Source organism: Callorhinus ursinus, unplaced genomic scaffold, assembly GCF_003265705.2.
Source record: "Callorhinus ursinus isolate GAN/ISIS: 27379988/994484 unplaced genomic scaffold, GSC_fseal_2.0 scaffold3, whole genome shotgun sequence".
Taxonomy (NCBI): Eukaryota; Metazoa; Chordata; class Mammalia; order Carnivora; family Otariidae; genus Callorhinus; species Callorhinus ursinus.
The window spans coordinates 52,225,949-52,244,626 of record NW_027397065.1 but is presented as its reverse complement, the minus strand read 5'-3'; the positions used below and the strand labels follow the sequence as shown (position 1 = coordinate 52,244,626).

The following is an 18,678-nucleotide window of genomic DNA, read 5'->3' as shown; positions in this document are numbered from 1 at the left end:
CCACCATCACCATCACAACGGTCACTACCAAGTAATTGTTTTATAGATGAGAAAACTGAGACCCAAAGAGTATAAATGACTTGCCCAGAGTCACACAGATAGTAAGTAAAGAAACTGGAATGTGGGCCCAGGCAGTCTGGCCCCAGAGCCTATTCCCTTCACACCCTATACCAGAGACATGACTTGCTAATTGGGCAGGGGCCCGTCTTCCTGGATTAGTTATCTAAAGCAAGGAAGGGAGCCTGCTATGACTCACAAAACCCACTCATTTTCGTTGATCTAAATGGAACGCATGACACAGTCAAGAAAAACTAAAAATGGCTGCCTGGAGTCTCTAGAGACCTCAGTAAAGTGAGGGATTTGGGGGAACAGGTGGTGACATTGTACTTTCTGCCAGCTGAAGGTTGTAATTTTGGAATAGAGAGGAACATATGAGGAGCGGACAGCTGGCTGCACAGCAACCAGCACAGGGCAGGGTATAGCTTTCCTACCGTGCCTGTTTGTTGTACTAGACTCATGGGCTCCTGGGTGGATGCCTGAAGCTCCACCAGTGCTCAAGGCCGAAAGGAGGAAGAAGAGGGAGAAAAGGGTCCTGATCAATCTGAGGCCAGTACAGTGGAGGACCCGCAGTATGCCATGGAAAGAAAAACCACATGGAGGAGGCATCCCAGAATCCTCATCCACAGGCCTTCCCGGCAATAGGAATATTCTTCTGGCCTCAGATCAGAGGTGGGACAGTGCAGAGAATATGGGCTAAGAACACAAGAACGTGAAATAAGAATGACAGCGACCATTTGTTGAGCTCGTGTGTTGAGTCCTTACAGGCCTGATGATAGTACATCTTCACACCAGTGTCGTGAGGAAGATATTCAGATGAGGAAGCAGGGGCTTGGCGGTCACACAACTAGAAAGCGAGGGAGCTGGGATTCTGCCCTCAGCCAGCCTCTCACCCTTCACTCTGTCCTCCCAGCCCAGCCTCTAACCACCACACTGTACTGCCTCCTGAATTTTAACCCAAAGTGCCAAGTCCATCCCAGACGCATCACTGCAACTTAAGCAGATGGAACTCATTACTAGAATGTGGCCACAAAAGGATGCAGCTCTTCAAACGAGAGGTATTGGAGTGGTAGGGAAGTGTGTTGCTGGCCCTAATATACCTAGCTCCGTGGGGTCGACAGCTGAAGTTGATCAGTGGATGACCCCACATCAAGCACGGAAAAGTGACATGTAAGAAAGGAGGGAGAAGAGAGAAACTGCAGTTGTCTTTAAATATTTGAAGGAAATGTCAGGAGGCAAAAGAGGTAGGTTATTCTTATTGCATAAAGTAGGGGGCATCACAAGGAGTCAGGTCTCAGTACCATATAAAGAAGGCAGTCATGGAGCGCCTGGATGGCTCTGTCAGTTAAGCATCTGACTCTTAATTTCAGCACAGGCCATGATCTCAGGGTCGTGAGATCAAATCCCACACCCAGCATGGAGCTTGCTTGGGATTCTCTCTCCCTTTCCCTCTACCCCACCCCCACCCCCACTCACACATGCTCTCTCCCTCTCTAAAAAAAAAAAAAGGCAGTCATGACAAGTATTGGTGAGGATGTGGATTGGTGCAGCCCCTGTGGGAAACCGTATGAAGGTTCCTCAAAAAATTAAAAGTAGAAATACCATATAATCCATTAATTCCACTGTTGGGTATTTTCCCAAAGAAAACAAAAACACTAATTTAAAAAGATACATGCAGCCCTATGTTTATTGCAGTATTGTTTACAATAGCCAAGATATGGAAGTAGCCCAAGTGGCCATCGATTGATGAATGGATAAAGATATGGCATATATATACCATGGAATATTACCCAGTCACAAAAAAAGAATGAAATATGGCCATTTGCAACAACATGGATGGACCTAGAGGGTATTGTGCTAGGTAAAATAAGTCAGACAGAGAAAGACAAATATGGTATGATTTCACTTATATGTAGAATCTCAAAAACAAAACAAATGAACAGACAGACCACAAAAGCAGAAAGAGATCCATAAATACAGAGAACAAACTCTGATGGTTGCCAGAGGTGAAGGGGAAGAGGGATGGACAAAAGTGGGTGAAGGGGAGTGGGAGGCACAGGCTTCCAGTTATGCAGTGGGTAGGTCACGGGGATGGAAGGCACAGCGTGGGGACTATGGTCAATGATACTGTAATAGCGGTGCGTGGGGACAGATGGGAGCTACACTTGTGCTGAGCACAACATAAGGTATAGAGTTGTTGAATCACTATGTTGTACGCCCGAGACTGATGTAATATTGGGTGTCGACTATACTTTAATAAAAAAAAAAAATCAGATAGGAAATTAAAAATGGAGTTACAAAACAAAACAAAAAAGAATAAACCTTTATGTGATACATGTGTTTAAAAATGAAAATGAAAAAAAATAAAGAAGGCACTCGTGACAATTATGCCTGTCCAAAGGCAAAGTGGGCTTCCTCAAAAGGGGGTGAGCTTCCTACCCCTGGAGGCAGTCAAGCAGTCAAGAATGCTGTAGATTCCTGAATTAGGTGGGACTGTGACCGAGTGCTCTGCGAACTCTGAGCCCCTGTGGAATTATTTAACCCTATCAAGGAGGCCAACAGACACAAGTTCACTATTTGTGGTTCAGTATTTGACCCCTGAGCCGTCAGGTTCTTCTATGCTGAGCATGGGCAAGTCGCTTCTATAAAAGGAGAGGGGGGTGCCTGACGTTTCTTAAACGATTACATTCTAAAGCCTGTGATTATTGGGTTGGAGGTGGTTAGAATTTTTCCAGGAGTGAGGAAGGAGAAGAAATCCCAAAACTATTCTCCCAACCCCCATCTGAAGGCGTGGGACTTGAAGCATTTTGCAGTCGGAGACCCTCCGGCCCCCAGCCTGTGCTAAGGGATATTAGAAAGGCACTAGGGAGCCAAGAGGCGGGAACTGTGGGAGTTGCCTCATCCAAGCACTTCATCAGGGCCCAGACCCTCCCCACAGTTGGCTGGGCACACCCCCTTCCTCGACAGGCAGACGCATCATCCTCTCTCCCAGGCCTGGCTCCCAGCTGGACATGAGGGCTTCCAGCCAGGCTCTCCCAACTTGATATGCAGTTTCTCTTCTCCCCACTGCTCCAAAGTATGCATCTGTCTTGTGGCGCCGATAGAGAGGCTTGTCCTCTGGTAAACTTTGTCCCATGACCCTTTCCTCCTCCAGAGTGGGCCATCCGGTTGGGTAGGCCTGAATTCCCAGCATCTCCCAAGTACCTTGGACGCTGGCTCCATTTCCTGCCCCTCCCCAGACACGGATTGAGCAACAGACAGATGCCTGGCCCCCACATTCTGTGGCCCTGGTGCGCATTCCAGGGTGATGAGGATGGGGAGTGAGAACACCCCTCTGGTTTGGGACGGTCTTACCAGATTCTCTAATCCTTGGGGAAGAAAATGTTTGGCATATTATAAGCATGTTGGGGAGGGCACAGGCACGGGAAACTCCGTCCTTTGCCTCGGTACTATGAGGTCCGGCAAATATGATCTGAGTTCCTACTATGTGTTGAGCACAGCACAAGGCAAGAGAATAGATTTAACCACAAAACCCAGACAGGGTCCTTGCCATTGCGCATACAGCCCAAGGGTAGGAAAAATTAGATGCTAAGCTTATCCCCTGTAGCAGTGCTTCTCAGACTTGACTCTGCTTGGAGATTCAGGTAAAGTTCAGTAGGTCTGGATGGGTCCGAGATGCTGCACATCTGCAGACTCTCAGGTGCTGCTGATGTTGCAGTCCCCAGCGCACAGACAGTAGCCTGCTCGGTGAGCTGTTTGAGGGCAGGCCAGAGTCGGAGCAGGGTCTGTCTGTGTGGGATGAACTTCGGTCAGGATGACAAAGAATTTTCTGGGGGAATCCTACCATGTCTTTCTTTCTCCCTCACACCAAGACCTCCTGTCCAGAAGTCAGGGCTCCGGGGGTTGGGGGGCGGGCTTTGCTTTCACCTGGTGGAGCTCTGGGCAGGTGTCCGTGCCAGGGTGGGAGCTGCTGTGGGAAAGCTGGTTTTCGGGGAGGGGTTTCCCTCACTTGGGCCGAGATGATAGCAGTGGGCGGGGCCCGGGGCGTTCTGCTCAGTGGCGTCCTCTTGTGTTTGCAGACTGCGCTGGGTGCAAGGAGGAGATCAAGCACGGCCAGTCGCTCCTGGCGCTGGACAAGCAATGGCACGTCAGCTGTTTCAAGTGCCAGACCTGCAGCGTCATTCTCACCGGGGAGTACATCAGCAAGTGGGTGTCTCCCCCATCCCCACCTGGCTTCCGGGACCCCCGCATTCTAGTGGCCTGCCCCCGGGGGGCCCGCACCTGAATCTCCCAGGCCGCCTCCCTCCATTTGCCTCCAGCGGCCACCCTCCCACAGCCACAAACAGCACCTCCCCAACCCCTGGCCCTTCCGTGCTGCCTCCTCTGCCTGAGATGGTCTTCCCGCTCCTGGATGCGTTCACTCCTCCCCTCCCTCTGGTCTTGGGTCCCACACCTGCTCTCCGGAGGCGGTCTCATTCCATCCGGGGCCACCTCTGCTCCCCTAACACCAGCCGTCACGGGGCCCTGTTTGCTCCCTTCACACAGGCTAACACCGTTTGCAGTCATACACTCATCCATGTTAACTCTTTTGATAATGATAATAATACTAGCTACCATTTACGGAGTTCTTATTATGTACAAACAATATCCTAATGGCTGTGTATGGGTTGTCGCATTAAACCCCACAACGCCCCCTGTGAGGCGTCCATCCCCATTTTAAAAGCTGTAAAAACTGAGGCTTGAGGAAGTAAGTAACTTGCTCCATGATGATATTTAATATCTGTCCTTGCCGAGGTGGGGCCTCTGTTTGACCCGCTGCGGCCTTCAGCGTGTGCCCAACCCCTGGCCAACAATACAGTTGTTGAATGAATTGAGTTGAGATGAGATACAACGGACACCCGAAGCTATCAGCAGAGAGGGCTCCACCTCCAGTGGCTGCACAGAGCCTCACCAGACAAACCCCCCTCCTTGCCACTAGACCCTAATGACCACATTCCCATACTCAAGTATGTAAAAGAAGTGATGGCCACAGCCCCTAAGAGCGTTGATGTTTTATGACCCAGACACTGCTGAGGCGGCGTGCTGACCCACTGCTAGGACGTGGTGAGCACATAAAGCTGTAGCATGAATGGGGTTTGCCGTCAGGAGAGTGATAGTCTAATAAGGGAGATAAACTAGATACATAAAGAATTATGGCACCAGGAGTTATGTGATAGGGAGCCCAAGACTTTTGTTCTTTAAGACCCTTTAGATCACAAGTGACAGAAAACCCCATCCAAACTCATTTAAGCAAAAATGAGTTTATTGACTCAGAAATAGGAAGGCCAGAGGCCTACTCACTTCCAGCACGGCTGAATCCAGGGGCTTAAAGAGGTTATTAGCACTGCAGAAGTCTCTCTCTCTCTCTCTCTCTCTCTCTCTCTCTCTCTCTCTCTCCCCCTCCCCTTCTCTTGCAGCTCTCCCTTCCTCTGTGTTGGGTTTATTCTCAAACAAGCCCTCCCCAAAGGGTAGCATAGATGATCACCAGCAATTCTAGGGTTTCATTCTACCAGCGTAGCAAGCCTGGCAGAGAGACGGAGGCCTCTTGCCCAAGGACCCCAGCGAGAGTCCCATGGCTACCTCTGCTTTGGCCACCCTTGGGTCACACTCCCATTCCTGACCAGTCACTGGCCAGGAGGATGTGAATCCTAGAGCCAGAGAGCAGCCCTCTGTGACCCACAGTAACTGTGAGTGGGAAGGAAAACCAGGCGAGGCTATGGGCAGAAAGGGGACATGGATGCCACCAGACAGCACTGTCTGGGTCAGAGGTCCAAGTGACTGTCTGCAAATATTCTGAGAAAGAAGGGAGCACTTCTAACCTGCAGGGAGTGAAATGTGGAATCTGGGAGAGCTTCACGGAAAGTAGCGCTATTTGAGCCAGACCTTGAAAACAAGGGTAAGATTTGAAAATGCCAAGAAGGAAAGCTTGTAGGCAGAATGCCCGGCCTGGGCAAGGGCAGGCTGGTGCCTGACACATCCATCTTGGCTGGGGCTCAGACGTGTGCACAGGTGAAGCAGGGTCCAAGGCTGCAGAGGTGAGCTGAGGTCACATCACCGAGAGCTTTGAATGCCACGTTAGTAGGAGCTTGGCATTTCCCTCTGAGCCTGCCAAATAAGAAGTGCCCTTAGTGAGTCGCCAACCTTGAGTCCTTGAGTCTGTGAGCCTAAGTCAGGGGTGTAGGGTTTGCTCAGAGCTCCTCTCAGGAAGGCCCAGCCCCCATTGCCCATCCCACCTAAGGCCTCTGCAGCCTGGCTCTGGGCTCTTCATCTGGCTGCTGGCAGAGTGGCGGGCGCTTCGAGGCACTGCCTCTGGCATTGATGCCTGGGTTAGAAGCCCAGCCTCCGTGACCTTGGCAAAGGACTTAACTTCTCTGAGTCTATGTCCTCGTTTATAAAAACAGGGATGAGCAGACCTACCTCATAGGGTGGTGCAAAGGCTCAGACATCATACTAGTAAGTGTCTAGTCAATACTAATTTGGCCATCTGCCTCTTTTTGGAATCATGGATATTTCAAATTTCCCAAGGCCTCCCAATCCATGGGTCCAAATGAGGTGGGGTTGGCATTTATACACAAATTTTGCTGGCGCATTGTACCCACCTCCTGACAAATGACTTTGTCCCCCTGCAGAGTCACCCTCCCACACCCACGGAGCGTGGAAGTGTTGGCAGGGGTGGGAGGAGGCTTGTCTCGGGGCCTTCCAACAACAGTCTGACCGCTGGCCTTACTGGGCATTGGTCGTCACTGCTCCCTCCCCCTCAGGAGAACACACGCTCCCTGCCGTGCAGGGTGGGCTCCCAGCAAGCCCAGCATGGCAACAACTTGGAGATGAAATGATTGCGTGCCTGTCCTTCAGGCCGCTCTGCGTCAGCCGGTTCTGTTGCACCCAAAAGTGGGGGAAGTGTCCCTCTCTCCTCATGGACTCTTTAGCAGCACAGAGCCGTGTCATCAGATCTGGTCCTTAGAGCCAGGCAGGGCCCAGAGCTGGGGTGAGCTGTCTGATGCCCCCAGCTATCTCCATGTCCTCCTCGAAGACGCCTGTCCGCAATCACGGAGATTCCTCTGGCTGCCACTTGCGGTGTGCTCCCTAGAGGCCGGGCACTGAGCCTGAGCCCCAGGGCACGCGGCGGCCATGTCCTTCCGGCCGCAGGACCACCTCGGGGAGGACCCAGACCGCCTGGGTTTGAATCCAGCTTCAGGTCCTCTGAGTTGAGTTTTCTCATCAACACAATGGGGAGACTGATAGCTCTGACCTCACAGGACTGCCGTAAGGATTCAGTGAAATCATCTATGTGAAACACCATCAGAGAGCCTGCCACACAACCGAGAAATCAGCATCAGTGGCTATCAGTAGCAGAAAGTAGTGTGAGATAATTCACAATAATCTTATTACTGCCTGATAAGTTGGAAGCACCGGGCGAAAATGAAACACATTGGAAGTGGTTAGGGTATGTTCCTCTTATTGCCTGACCCAAGAGCACAGTCAGATGATTCTCTCACTACAGGTAAAATTTTTTATCAAGTGAGGAGCCCTGAAGGCTATGCACAAAAATTGACCCCATTGATGACTTCCTGGAAGGGGCTGGGAGGAGGGAGAAGACTTTTCCCTTTATGCCTTTGTAATGTGCCAAATGCATATACTACCTATTCTAAGTAAAATAAAACTTCGTACATTTTTACAACACATTTTTACAAGAACGCTTTGGGATAAAGAGAAGAAAGTGGGTCTGGAGAACTTGTGGGGGAGAAATAGAAAGAAGGGGAATAGAAAAGGGATATCCATGGCCAGCAGCCCAGACCGGTGGCTCCCAGGTACACTTGGGGAGTTTGTCAAGAGGCAGATTCCTGGGCCCCCCTCCCAGGGGATCTCTGATTCCATAGATCTGATGGGTGTTGGGGAGTTTGCATTTTTAACAAGCTCCCCAAGTGCTTCTAATCTTGGTCCAGTCACCACTGGCTGCAGGTCCGGGAACTTACACGTGACACCCCCATGGACCCCCCCCTCCAACTTCCTCTCCCTGTGTGGATTTCCTCTTGCAGGGATGGCGTTCCATACTGCGAGTCCGACTACCACTCCCAGTTTGGCATTAAATGCGAGACTTGTGACCGATACATCAGCGGCAGGGTCTTGGAGGTGAGTGGGTCCAAGTAACTGTGAAGATGTTTGCACAGGGTGGCCTGTGACTCCAAAAGGTCGTCACTGAGGACCCCTCTTCCATAGCACCCCGCCTCCCCTGCTGCCTTGACCTCAGCTTAGCTTGCTACATGACTTGAGCAGATAACTTTGCCTCTTTGGGCACCCCTAAAATGAGAAGCTGGACAAAATTATTCCTGGCTCCAAAAATGCTGTGCTGGGACTATCAGTGGCTTCTCTGGACTCAGACCCAGATAGATTACTGGGGAGGGACAATTATGGTTTTCTTCCCAACCTTGCTAAAGGATGGAAGCCATTTTTAATTTTTTAAGCATTTGGTAATGTGCTGATTTAAGAACGAGCTTGTCTAGCAGCTTGCTCCCTGCGCCCTGCTTTGGCTGGTCCATCGCCATGGCAACAGCTCTCCCCTGCCTCCGATGCACGGCTAGCTCTTCCAGTAACAGGCAACCCCCAGCACCCTTTCTGAGCCCCTGCCCCAGCTCCCTGTCTGTCGCCCTTCCTGGCCTTCCTTCCCACACCCTGTGGGCCCAGAAAGCTGTCTTCCTATGCTTTGGGACCACCCACCTTGAGGAATTAAAAACAGGAAAGAGTCTGGTGCAGAGGACAAACAATAGCTTAAGACCAGGAACAATTGGGTTCGGATATTGACTCAACTGCTAACTCATGTTCACATTTGGGGTGAGTGTCTTTGCCTCTCTAGGCCTCAGTTTTCCCTTCTGACAGTGGCTCGGGGGACGGCAGGCTGGGGCAGCTCTTGAGAGCAAAATCATTAATTGTGTCAAAGCTGTCCGGTTGGTGGTGGTCACCTGCAGTCAGCACTGTGTTGAGAAGGATTCTGCAGCCACATCCGGGCTCAGCAGGAGAGACTGTTGTAACCAGGGAAGGAGGAGCCCAGGAGATGTACTGAAGCTGAGCCCCGAGGATGAGAAGGAGGCCGTCTTCTGATGCGCTAGAGGAAGCAGAGAGCTTGACTGATTCAGGGAACAGAGAAAAAAGCCAGTGCGGCTGAATTATGTAAACTGGGGTTCGGGGAGGATGGTCTATCACACGGGGCATACCACATATAGCTTTGTAGCCGTTTAGGAGGTTTGGATTTTGTAGTAAGTGCAATGGAAAGGTTTGGAGAGTTTTAAACCAAGGAGCAATGTGGTAAGATCGTAGGGAGTCAGAGAGAATAAGATAAAGGCACAGAGCTGATAAACCATTAACGCTTTCCAGGGAGCAGTAGGGGTGAAGTGTGGAGGAGAAGGCAAGACACAGGAGCACAGCTAGGGTGTTGGCCCCAGTTTCCCAGGGACCCCATTCCAGGGTGAGGAGTTTGTATGGGATTCACTGGGCAACAGGCATTGTGGAAAGACGGAGCATGAGCGATCCCCTTGGAGTTGCTCCTTAGAGAGGGATGACATGATGGACACGGGTTACATTCGGAGGAAAGACACTGGAAGTGGGAGACCAGCGAGGAGGCCATGACCCCACGGGCAGGACTCAAGACCCATAGTGGCAGCGGACAGAGCCCCCACCGGCGTCCCGCTAGATGGGAGTGGAATTCCCGTAGCTTTGCGGCGGGGCCACGGGTAGACATGAGGATTGAAGGAAGAGAGGCCAAGAGTTGTACCAAAGCATCACGCCTGGATGAGAGGAAGGCTGGTGCTGTTCTCTGTGGAACTGGGGGTGGCAGGGAAAGAAGCTGATCTGGGCAGAAACACAGTGAGTTCCATTCGGGACAGGTTGTGATTGAAATTCCGGGAAGGTTTCAGGAAGGCAGTCAGAAATGTGGAGCCAAGCTCAGGAACACAGCTCAGGCAGGGAAGGAATAATCTCTGAAAGGCTAGGATTTGCATAAGAGTCAGCACCAGGGGAGTCACCGGGATTGGGGGTGGCAGGGAACAGAGGAAGAGAGAGGAAGAGAGGGAGGAGGAGGGAGGGAACAGTGAGTTGAAGGCAGCCTTGGGGAATGGCTACTTACGCGTGGCTCAGAAAGACTGAGGAGTTATCAGAGAAACAGAAGAGCCGTGAGGGGGAATGGGGGCCAGCCACAAGAGGACAGTGCTTCAGAAAGGAGGGCGAGGTCCGCCCGAGTTGGTCAGGTTCTGCAGAGCAGGTGAGGACTATGTGGGCTGAGAAAAGGCTGAGGGGAGGGGGAAGGATTATAATCTGCAGGATTATAGGGGTTATAGGCATCTGCACCCTACTGGGGTAAAGGGTCCGTGGGATAAGAGGTCATAAAAGCAGACTTTTTCAAAAAGATTTAATTTATTTATTTATTTATTTATTTGAGAGAGAGAGTGAGAGACAGCATGAGCAGGGGCGATGGGCAGAGGGAGAAGCAGACTCCCCCCTGAGCAGGGATCCCGAGGTGGGACTTGGTGGGACTTGATCCTGGGACTCTGGGATCATGACCTGAGCCCAAGGCAGACACCGAATGGACTGAGCCACCCAGGCACCCCAAAGCAGACTTTTCTTTGGAAAAGGAGGAAACTTGGATCACATGCAGGGCTGCAGACGGGAATTCATCCCAGCATTTCCAAGCTGCTTTGAAACCGTGCCTGCGGTGGCTGTCTTCTCCCTTGTGTTACTGTGTTTTAGCATCATGGGAGCCTCCATTCGGGCTGCCATTGTAACCGGGTTTCAATTGATTCCATTTGTACAAGGCTCCATTAGCATCGTGGACTTATTGATTTTTTTTTCTTAGCGCTGGAAGAGACTTTTAGCTATTAACTAGTTAACCCTCCTCATTTTACAGATGAGAAAAGTGAGCCCCAAGACGTGTGATGTTATTCCAAGGTCATATGCAGTGTTTATGGTAAAGCAGGAGCTAAAATCTAGAACTCCAGACTCCTATATCCCATACATGGGCTCACGGCTCTCAGCCACTCAGGGCGGGGGCGGGGGGGGAGCTTTGAGGTCACATGATGTCATGACCTACATGGTTGGAGTAAAACAGACTTGAATTCCAATTTTACCACTTCTAGCCATGAAACCTGAAGCAAGTCACTTTCTCCAAGACTTGGACTCTTTATCTATCATGGCAAATTCTATTATTCAACTTCTGATGGATATGTTAATGTAAAATAATAGAAAATAAATATATTTATTGGTCTCTGCCCCCAGTTCCTAGCACAGGGCTCCTAAAACCTTTGCAATGTCCTAAGTGTTAAGAGCCCTAGGAGCGTCTTTTGTTCTAATATTTGTCTTTGACCCCGGGGCCTGATGCAGAGTTCCTAAATCTCCTGGAATTTCCTGGGTGATCAGAGTGTCTTTTGTTCTAATAAGGGGACTCTAGGTGGGCTCCTGGAGAGCTTCAGGATGGGGGCTGATCAGCAGGAAGATCAAACCATGACTGGAAGCTTGGAACTTTCAGCCCCACCTCCCGTCCGCCGGGAGGAGGAGAGACAGGGGCTGGGGACTGAGGTGATGGTGGATCATGCCTATGTGAGGAAACTTCCATAACAGTCCCCAAAGGATGGGGTTGGAGAGCTTCCGGGTTGCTGAACCCATCGAGGTTCTGGGAGAGTGGTGTGTTGGTAGAGGGCACGGAAGCTCCGAGCCTCTTCCCACTCACTTGTCCTATGAATCTCCTCCAGCTGGATGTTCATCTCTATCCTTTATCCTAAGTAAATGTAAGTGTTTCCCCGAGTTCTGTGAGCTATTCTAGCAAATTATTGAACCCAGCCTGGGGGTCACAGGAACCCCAATTTATAGCCAGTCGGCCAGAAGCACAGTTAACAACCTGGGACTTGGGATTGGCATCTGAAGAGGGGGAGGGGCAGCCTTGGGAGCCTGAGCCCTTAACCTGTGGGGTCTGACTCTCTTTCCAGGTAAATAGTGTCAGAACTGAGTTAAGTGGTAGGGCACCCCGCCGGTGTCTCAGAGAATTCCTTGCTATGGAACAACCCCCCCACCACACACACACACATCTAGTGTCAGACGTCTTGTGAGTAGGGTAGTCATGTGAGAGTAAAGGACACATACAGGACTGTCTTTACAGGTAGTCAGGACTTTTTTGGTCGCAAGTGCAGAAATTATACTCAAATGGCTCAGTCCAAAAAGGAAATTTATCAGCTCCCACAATAAAAAGCCCAGAAGGAGGTCTTGCCTCAGGCACAGCTGGATCCAGTGCTCAAATGAATGCACTTTGAGTATCCTGCCATCCTGGCTCCACTTTGTCCCGTGTTGGCTTTATTCTCAGGAAGGCTCTCCTTCATGATGGGAGAGTTGGACACCAGTCACTCCAGGCTTACATCCTATCAGGCAGCATCCCGCAGGGGAAGGGGAGCTTCCCGTTTCTCATAGCTCAGCCCAGAACTGGCTCTCACTGGACAATCTCAGACCCGTCTCCAAACCAATAACCATGACCATAGAGTTGGAATATACTTATTGGTGGGGTGAGCCCTACTTAACCACATGGACCGATGTGGAGAATGGGTAGTCCCACCCAGGTAAGGCCTGATGCTCTTTCTGGAAGAAGGGAGAAGGATGTTGGCCAGGCAAAAATAACACTTGCCCACTACAGGGCCCGGGACATTTGCAGGGACACAATAGGTACGTAATTAAATTCCATTTCCCCTTTCCCATTCCCTCCCTGGGCCACCCCACAAGTACTTGCTCAGTGACAGAGCTCAACATGCTGAGTGACAGTCACACTTCTTTCTTCCTAGTCCGTGTCCTCTCCAAGGAGAACCGCACTGCCCAGTACCACCTCTCCTGGCCTCATTCTGGTTCTCAGCCTTCTCCGATATGCCCCGTTTTTCTGCACTATTTTCTTGATTTCGGTTTCTTCACAGAGTGTCCGATCTTACCTTGCTGACTTGGTTTCCCTTATGCTGATGCCGGCTGCCATGGCAGCCTCCCTCCCTCCAGTTGCTTCCAAGTTTTCGCTGAGATGGTGCGTGGCGTCTCTCAGCCCGGGTGGGGTGAGGGGGCGTGACATTTCGGACGATGCCAAGCTTCAGTTTTGGCGAGGCACTGCTGCCTCCCTGGAAAACAGGTCTATAATTGAAATGATAAAGAGACACGAAGTAGGAAGAGGCTACTAATTAAACCGATCATCCCTGTCATGGTAGGAGAGAATCAGTCCCACGACATCTCAGCTTGGGAAAATAGCGGGCTCCTTCCAAAGTTTGAACACAGTTTGCTTTGATGATGATAAGGGCATTTTATCATTGGTGGGAGCCACACAAAGCAGACGGAAATAAGGAACACTGGAGATTTTTTTTTTCTTTTTTGAAAAATCTGCCCTTTCTTCATTCTTGCTAAGTTTTTAGAATAAATCTCCAGAATAGGCAAGCCCATGCCTACCCATCCACCACGCCCAAAAAAGATTCAGAAATAAGCCTTCAGCATTATTCAATTATAATTTCTGAATTGGAAGGAACCCATTAGCATCCTGCCAAGTGATGGCTTGGGAAGGGGCCTTTAACAACCCCCCAATATCCATCAATTTCCCTCAGGCATATCCCCCCCAAATTAACCTTGCCCTAACATGCAAAATATACACTTGACTCTTAAACAATGTGGGGTTTGGGGCACTGACCCCCACACAGTTGAAAATCCATGTATCGTTTTGACTCCCCAAAAACTTAACTACTAATACCCTACTGTTGACTGGAAGCCTTACCCATAACATAAACATCGATTAACACGTATTTGTGTGATGTATGTATTATATAACGATATTCTTACAATAAAGTAAGCTAGGGAGAAGAAAATGCTATTAAGAAAATCATAAGGAAAAGAAAACACATTTACAGTGCTGTATTTGTTGAAAAAAATCCTCACCTGTAAGTGGACCAACGCAGTTCAAACCCATGTTGTTCAAGGGTCAGGTGTACCTTCAAAACAAGCCCCACCTTCCAGCCCCATCGCTGAGCTGAGTTCCTCCATATGGAGTGTCTGGAACCACCACTGAAGGACCCCTACGTACCAAGTCCTCTGGGCTGGGATTGTAGTGTCAGAACGGTCAGCGTGGAAGTGAGTAATACATGGGTGACCTGTCCTCCCGGGTGACCTGCCCTCCCGGGTCCAGCTGCTATTGCTACTGGTTTCCAGTGACACCTAGAGGCATAACCTTCTCTGAGGCTGTTTCTTCCCCCATAGAAGAATTTGCAGCTGCAAAGCATTTCCATTTCTATTTGAAGTAGTTGTAGGAAAGGAAAGTGGGAATAGTCAAGGGGGCTCGCCAAAACCAGACTGGGGTGAATGGGGGATGGGGCAGAGGCACGAGGGTGCTGCCGTCACAGGCCTGGAGCCTCAGGGTCAGAAACTCCCTAGCAGGTCCCGCCTTTGTGGGGCCCATTTTTGTCCGAGCCCCAAAAGCCTGTCTTTCACGTGCCACTCTCAGAAGTTTTGCCATGTCTGTGGACCTTGTATATGAATTCTTACTTAATACTTTCATTTGTCTTTAAGTTGACTCACTTACAAATAAAAAAAAAAAAAACATGTAACAGGAAAACCAAGATCACTTGCTCTATTGCCAGTAACCTATATATATATATAACTGGATTCTACTGCTTGTGGAGGCTCCAAGCCTCAAACCTATTCTCATTCTTAAAAAGGTAGGTTAGTAAATTTCAGATAGATGTTAAAGACACAGTAGCCCCAAACTGGTACTCTCTCCTTGAGAAAACCAGAAGAATTCGGGGCACCTGGCTAACTCAGAAGAGCATATGACTCTATCTCGGGGTTGTGAATTCAAGCCCCATGTTGGGTGTAGAGATTACTCAAATTAATAAATTTTTTTAAAAATGGAAGAATTGGCAGAGGAGTGAAAAGGAGGTCCTTTTCTTCATTGATCCCATGTTATTAAATCCCAGGTCCATGTACCACTCAAAGTCACTAAGGTACCGCTAGTGGTAAGGGCCCCATTCTTAGGGAAATGTTGCGGTGTCCTCAAAGCAAGATTGTTTCCTCATCTAGAACTGAGGAGGTGGGACCAGTGGCCTCCAAAGGGGTCCTTTCACTGCCAAAATAGAAGTTCAGGGGTCCAGGTAAGTCCCCTGAAGTGCCTTCGGGGACCCTTGGTATGGAGTCACCAAGCTTCCTGGGTGGGCTTTTAGATGGTTCTGGACTCCCCTAGGTTGACTCCCAACCAACCTTAGGGTCATGAAGGCACCAGCAAGGCTAATGTGCCTAGGAGATGTTCAAACCCAACCTGCCCCGTGCACAGCAGCCCCAGCTCTGACCTCCTCTTTCTTCTTTTTATTTCCACAGGCAGGAGGGAAGCACTACCACCCAACCTGTGCCCGGTGCGTCCGCTGTCACCAGATGTTCACGGAAGGAGAGGAGATGTACCTCACAGGTGAGCAAATCTGACCTTCTGGAAGGCATCGCTATCCACCCGCGTCTGTAAAGGCAGATACAATCTCCTTCATTTCAGTGTTATCCTTGTTTTTGGCTTGTCCTCAAAATTGCAATTAATTCGCCCCTCTCTGGGTGGTTTGGGAAAGTTGCCGGTGTGGCTAATACGAAGTGACAGGTAATCTGCCTTCCGTCCCTGCGCGCCTCCACCCGCTGCTCAGCTGGCCTGCCTCCAGGGCAGGGCTCTGAGCAGACTCCCCTGGCTCTGCCTGGGCACGGGAGCTGGAGCAGAGCCAGGCCAAGGGGTCAGAGAACCTCACAAAGATGCGGGTGTTGCGGGACATCTGCGGCATCACAGCCCCTACCCTACCTCCCTCTCCCGCCCCCCCCCACAACTCAGAGCGCCACCGCAGGCTGTTGCTCAGGTCTCCCCTCGGCCTCTCGGGGTACACGAAAAGAAATGGAAGGGAACCGGCAGTCTCCAAGAAGCAAAGAGGGACTGGTCTCCCTCTGCCACCTCCCAGGGCCCAGCCCTCTGGCCCCAGGCTTCTTGCCAGTCTCCCACTCAGTCCCCAGGCTCTGTTCTAGGCTCCAACCTTGGCCCAGTCCAACCTCCCAGGATATCGTAGTGTTCTCGGCGGATCCCTGTCTTCAGGGCCCCTGGCTGCCCACCACCGTAGGTACCGGCCCTTCAGCCTAGCGTTCAGGACCCTCTCACTGAGGTCTCAGACTGCCTTTCTATTTCTAGCCTTGAATAAACTCAACATTCAGCTGCCAGAGCCCGAGTGCAATTGCCTCTCCATCCACTCAACAACCATTTCTTGAGACGCTACCTTGTGCGGGCTGTGCCCCAGGGTCCTTAGTGAGTTCCAGCGCCAGCCCCGTATGGGGCGGGGGGCAGGGGGGCACAGTCAGGAATCCCACAGATAACTATCCATCGTGATAAGCTTCATGAAGGGGGGAGGTATGGGACTCTGAGAGCACTTAATGTGTGGGGTGAACGTCAGGGAAGATTCCTGAGGAAGGGCCAGAAGCTGGGACCCAAAGGAAGGGTGGTCTGGGATACGCCCCCTGAGGCGACAGAACCTGCCAGGCTCTGAGGCGGGTAAGGAAACGGCAGGTGTGGGAGACCACAGCTGGGGAGCAGATGAGGTGAGAAGTCAGGATGGGCAGGGGGCAGGGGCAGACAGCGAACTCATGCCCCGCTGTGTCCTCATTGTTGCGCTTTCTTTGCCTGCGTCCTGGCACACTCCAGTCTCCCATGCGCTCGTTTGGAAATCCTGCCATTCTAGCCCCAGGTGGGTCACTGCCGACTTCATGACCCCCTCAGGTGCCCCTGACCCCGCCCACAACTTCACATACTCCCTCCACCCCGGTCCTCTCCAGCTTGCAGTGGAGCCCTTGGCCTTTTCCGGGAGACCTTTTGCTCCTGACATTGACCCCACTAAGTACTCACTCTACAGTTGGTCACTGTTGGCTGGTTAGTTGGCTAGCTGGGTGGTTAGGCATGCCCAGCTCCACATTTCCCCACAAGGCAGAACTAAGGCCTGGGAAGCAGTCACAGAGAGTGTGTCTCCCTGTCACGCGTGTGCTATAGCCGCAGTGGCCCGGCCACAAGTTCCCTCACCCTGCAATGCGTGCTTTTGCCTAGAGCAGGGTTTCTCAGCCTTCCCACTGTCGACACTTCGGGCCAGAGAAGTCTTTGGTGTAGGGGTTGTCCTAGGCATTGCGCAGGGTTTGGTAGCATACCTCGCCTCTACCCACTCGATCCCAATGACGTACTCCTTCCAGTTGTGACAACCAAAAATATCCCAGACATCTGCCCTGGGGGCGGGGGCGCAAAATTGTTCTCCATTGAGAACCACTGGCCTAAATATAGTCAAGAGAATCTCATACCTTCTACTGGGAATGCTGGAGCAGGAATTCTCTGTTGGATTGGACTAGGTGACCATTTCTAAGATGCTGTTGAGTTTACAACTACCTACTTATATGTACAGTCAGACAGGCACTGGAGATGGAAGGGTCCCAGAGGTCACTCTAGACTATTAAGTAACAACCCTCATTGTATAGATGGGAACTGTGAGGCCCAGAGAGAGGTAGAGCATTAGGGGCAGACTGGCTTTATGACACCCACCCCAGGGCTCTTTCCACCTCACTTCCTGGGACCCAGGACCTGCCTGCTACTTACATCCCCACAAGGACTGGACCTTCCTCTTTCATCAGTACTGATCCCTAGCGCCTCCTGCTGCAGGACCCTGGGTTATGTGCTGGGAAGTCCCCCGGAGTCTCAGCACACTGCATGGTATCTTCGTGGACCCTAATCACCAAGAGAATCTGGAAATTCGTTGCATGGTATTTCTCTCCCCTTTCCCTGGTAAACACATTTTCTAGTGTTGAAACTATTCTCTCACTCACATCACTAGAATAATCAACATCTTTATCTCCCTGCTTGAATTCCCAATCCTAATCTCCCCATTTGGTGCCTTGAAGCCTGGCTCCACTGCTTACTAAGGTTTTGACCTTGGGCAAGTCTCTTAACACTGAACCTCAGTTACCTAGCCTGTAAAATAGGCTATTAACAGTTCCTACAAGATGTGATAAGTTCGTGACACATGGAAAGCTCTTAGTCCATTCATTCATTCAACAAATACCTATTGAGGACTGCCTGTGTGCCCAGTGCTCCCTTAACAACTGGAGATGTAGCAGTGAGCAGGTCTGGCAAGTTATCTGCCCTCCCGGAGCTCACATCCTTGTGTATCAGAATCTTCTAAGCCTTGCTTCTGGCCAGAACTTCATAGAATGCTGCAAGGGTTAAGTGATGAGGTGAACAGCTTGGTGATCAATCGAGAGAAGCCACAATCAAACCTACGACAGAGATGCCTGCAGGAAGTGGGAGATATTTTTGGTGATGAAGAAGGGCCTGTCACCCTCCTCTTTAATTATCCCTATTCCTGCCCTCCTGGCTCCTGGGAGAGTGGGAGTAATTGCAGGGTGTTCAAGGACCTGCCTCAAGGGATGCTGTGTGATTGTACAGTGAGGGGGACCAGGCCATCCCATGCTGGAGTCATGCTGACTCGGGCTGTGGGTGTCTTAGGGGTGGCAGCCACCAGGGGGTTCTGCTACCACTGAGAG

General features: G+C 50.9%; 1 protein-coding gene across 5 annotated transcripts in view; it reads left to right on the top strand.

Moving 5' to 3' along the window:
* Positions 1–18,678, top strand: part of ABLIM3 (actin binding LIM protein family member 3) — a 108,580-nt gene that overhangs the window by 52,869 nt on the left and 37,033 nt on the right. For all 5 annotated transcript variants that reach the window (XR_012377575.1, XM_025867276.2, XM_073890884.1 and 2 more), the window contains 3 exons: positions 4,137–4,263; positions 8,136–8,229; positions 15,460–15,547. Coding sequence is in view for 4 of the 5 variants with exons in the window: in XM_025867276.2 (XP_025723061.1) it covers positions 4,137–4,263; positions 8,136–8,229; positions 15,460–15,547 (309 nt within the window). In the remaining variant the exon portion in view is untranslated. The remainder of the gene's footprint in view (positions 1–4,136; positions 4,264–8,135; positions 8,230–15,459; positions 15,548–18,678) is intronic.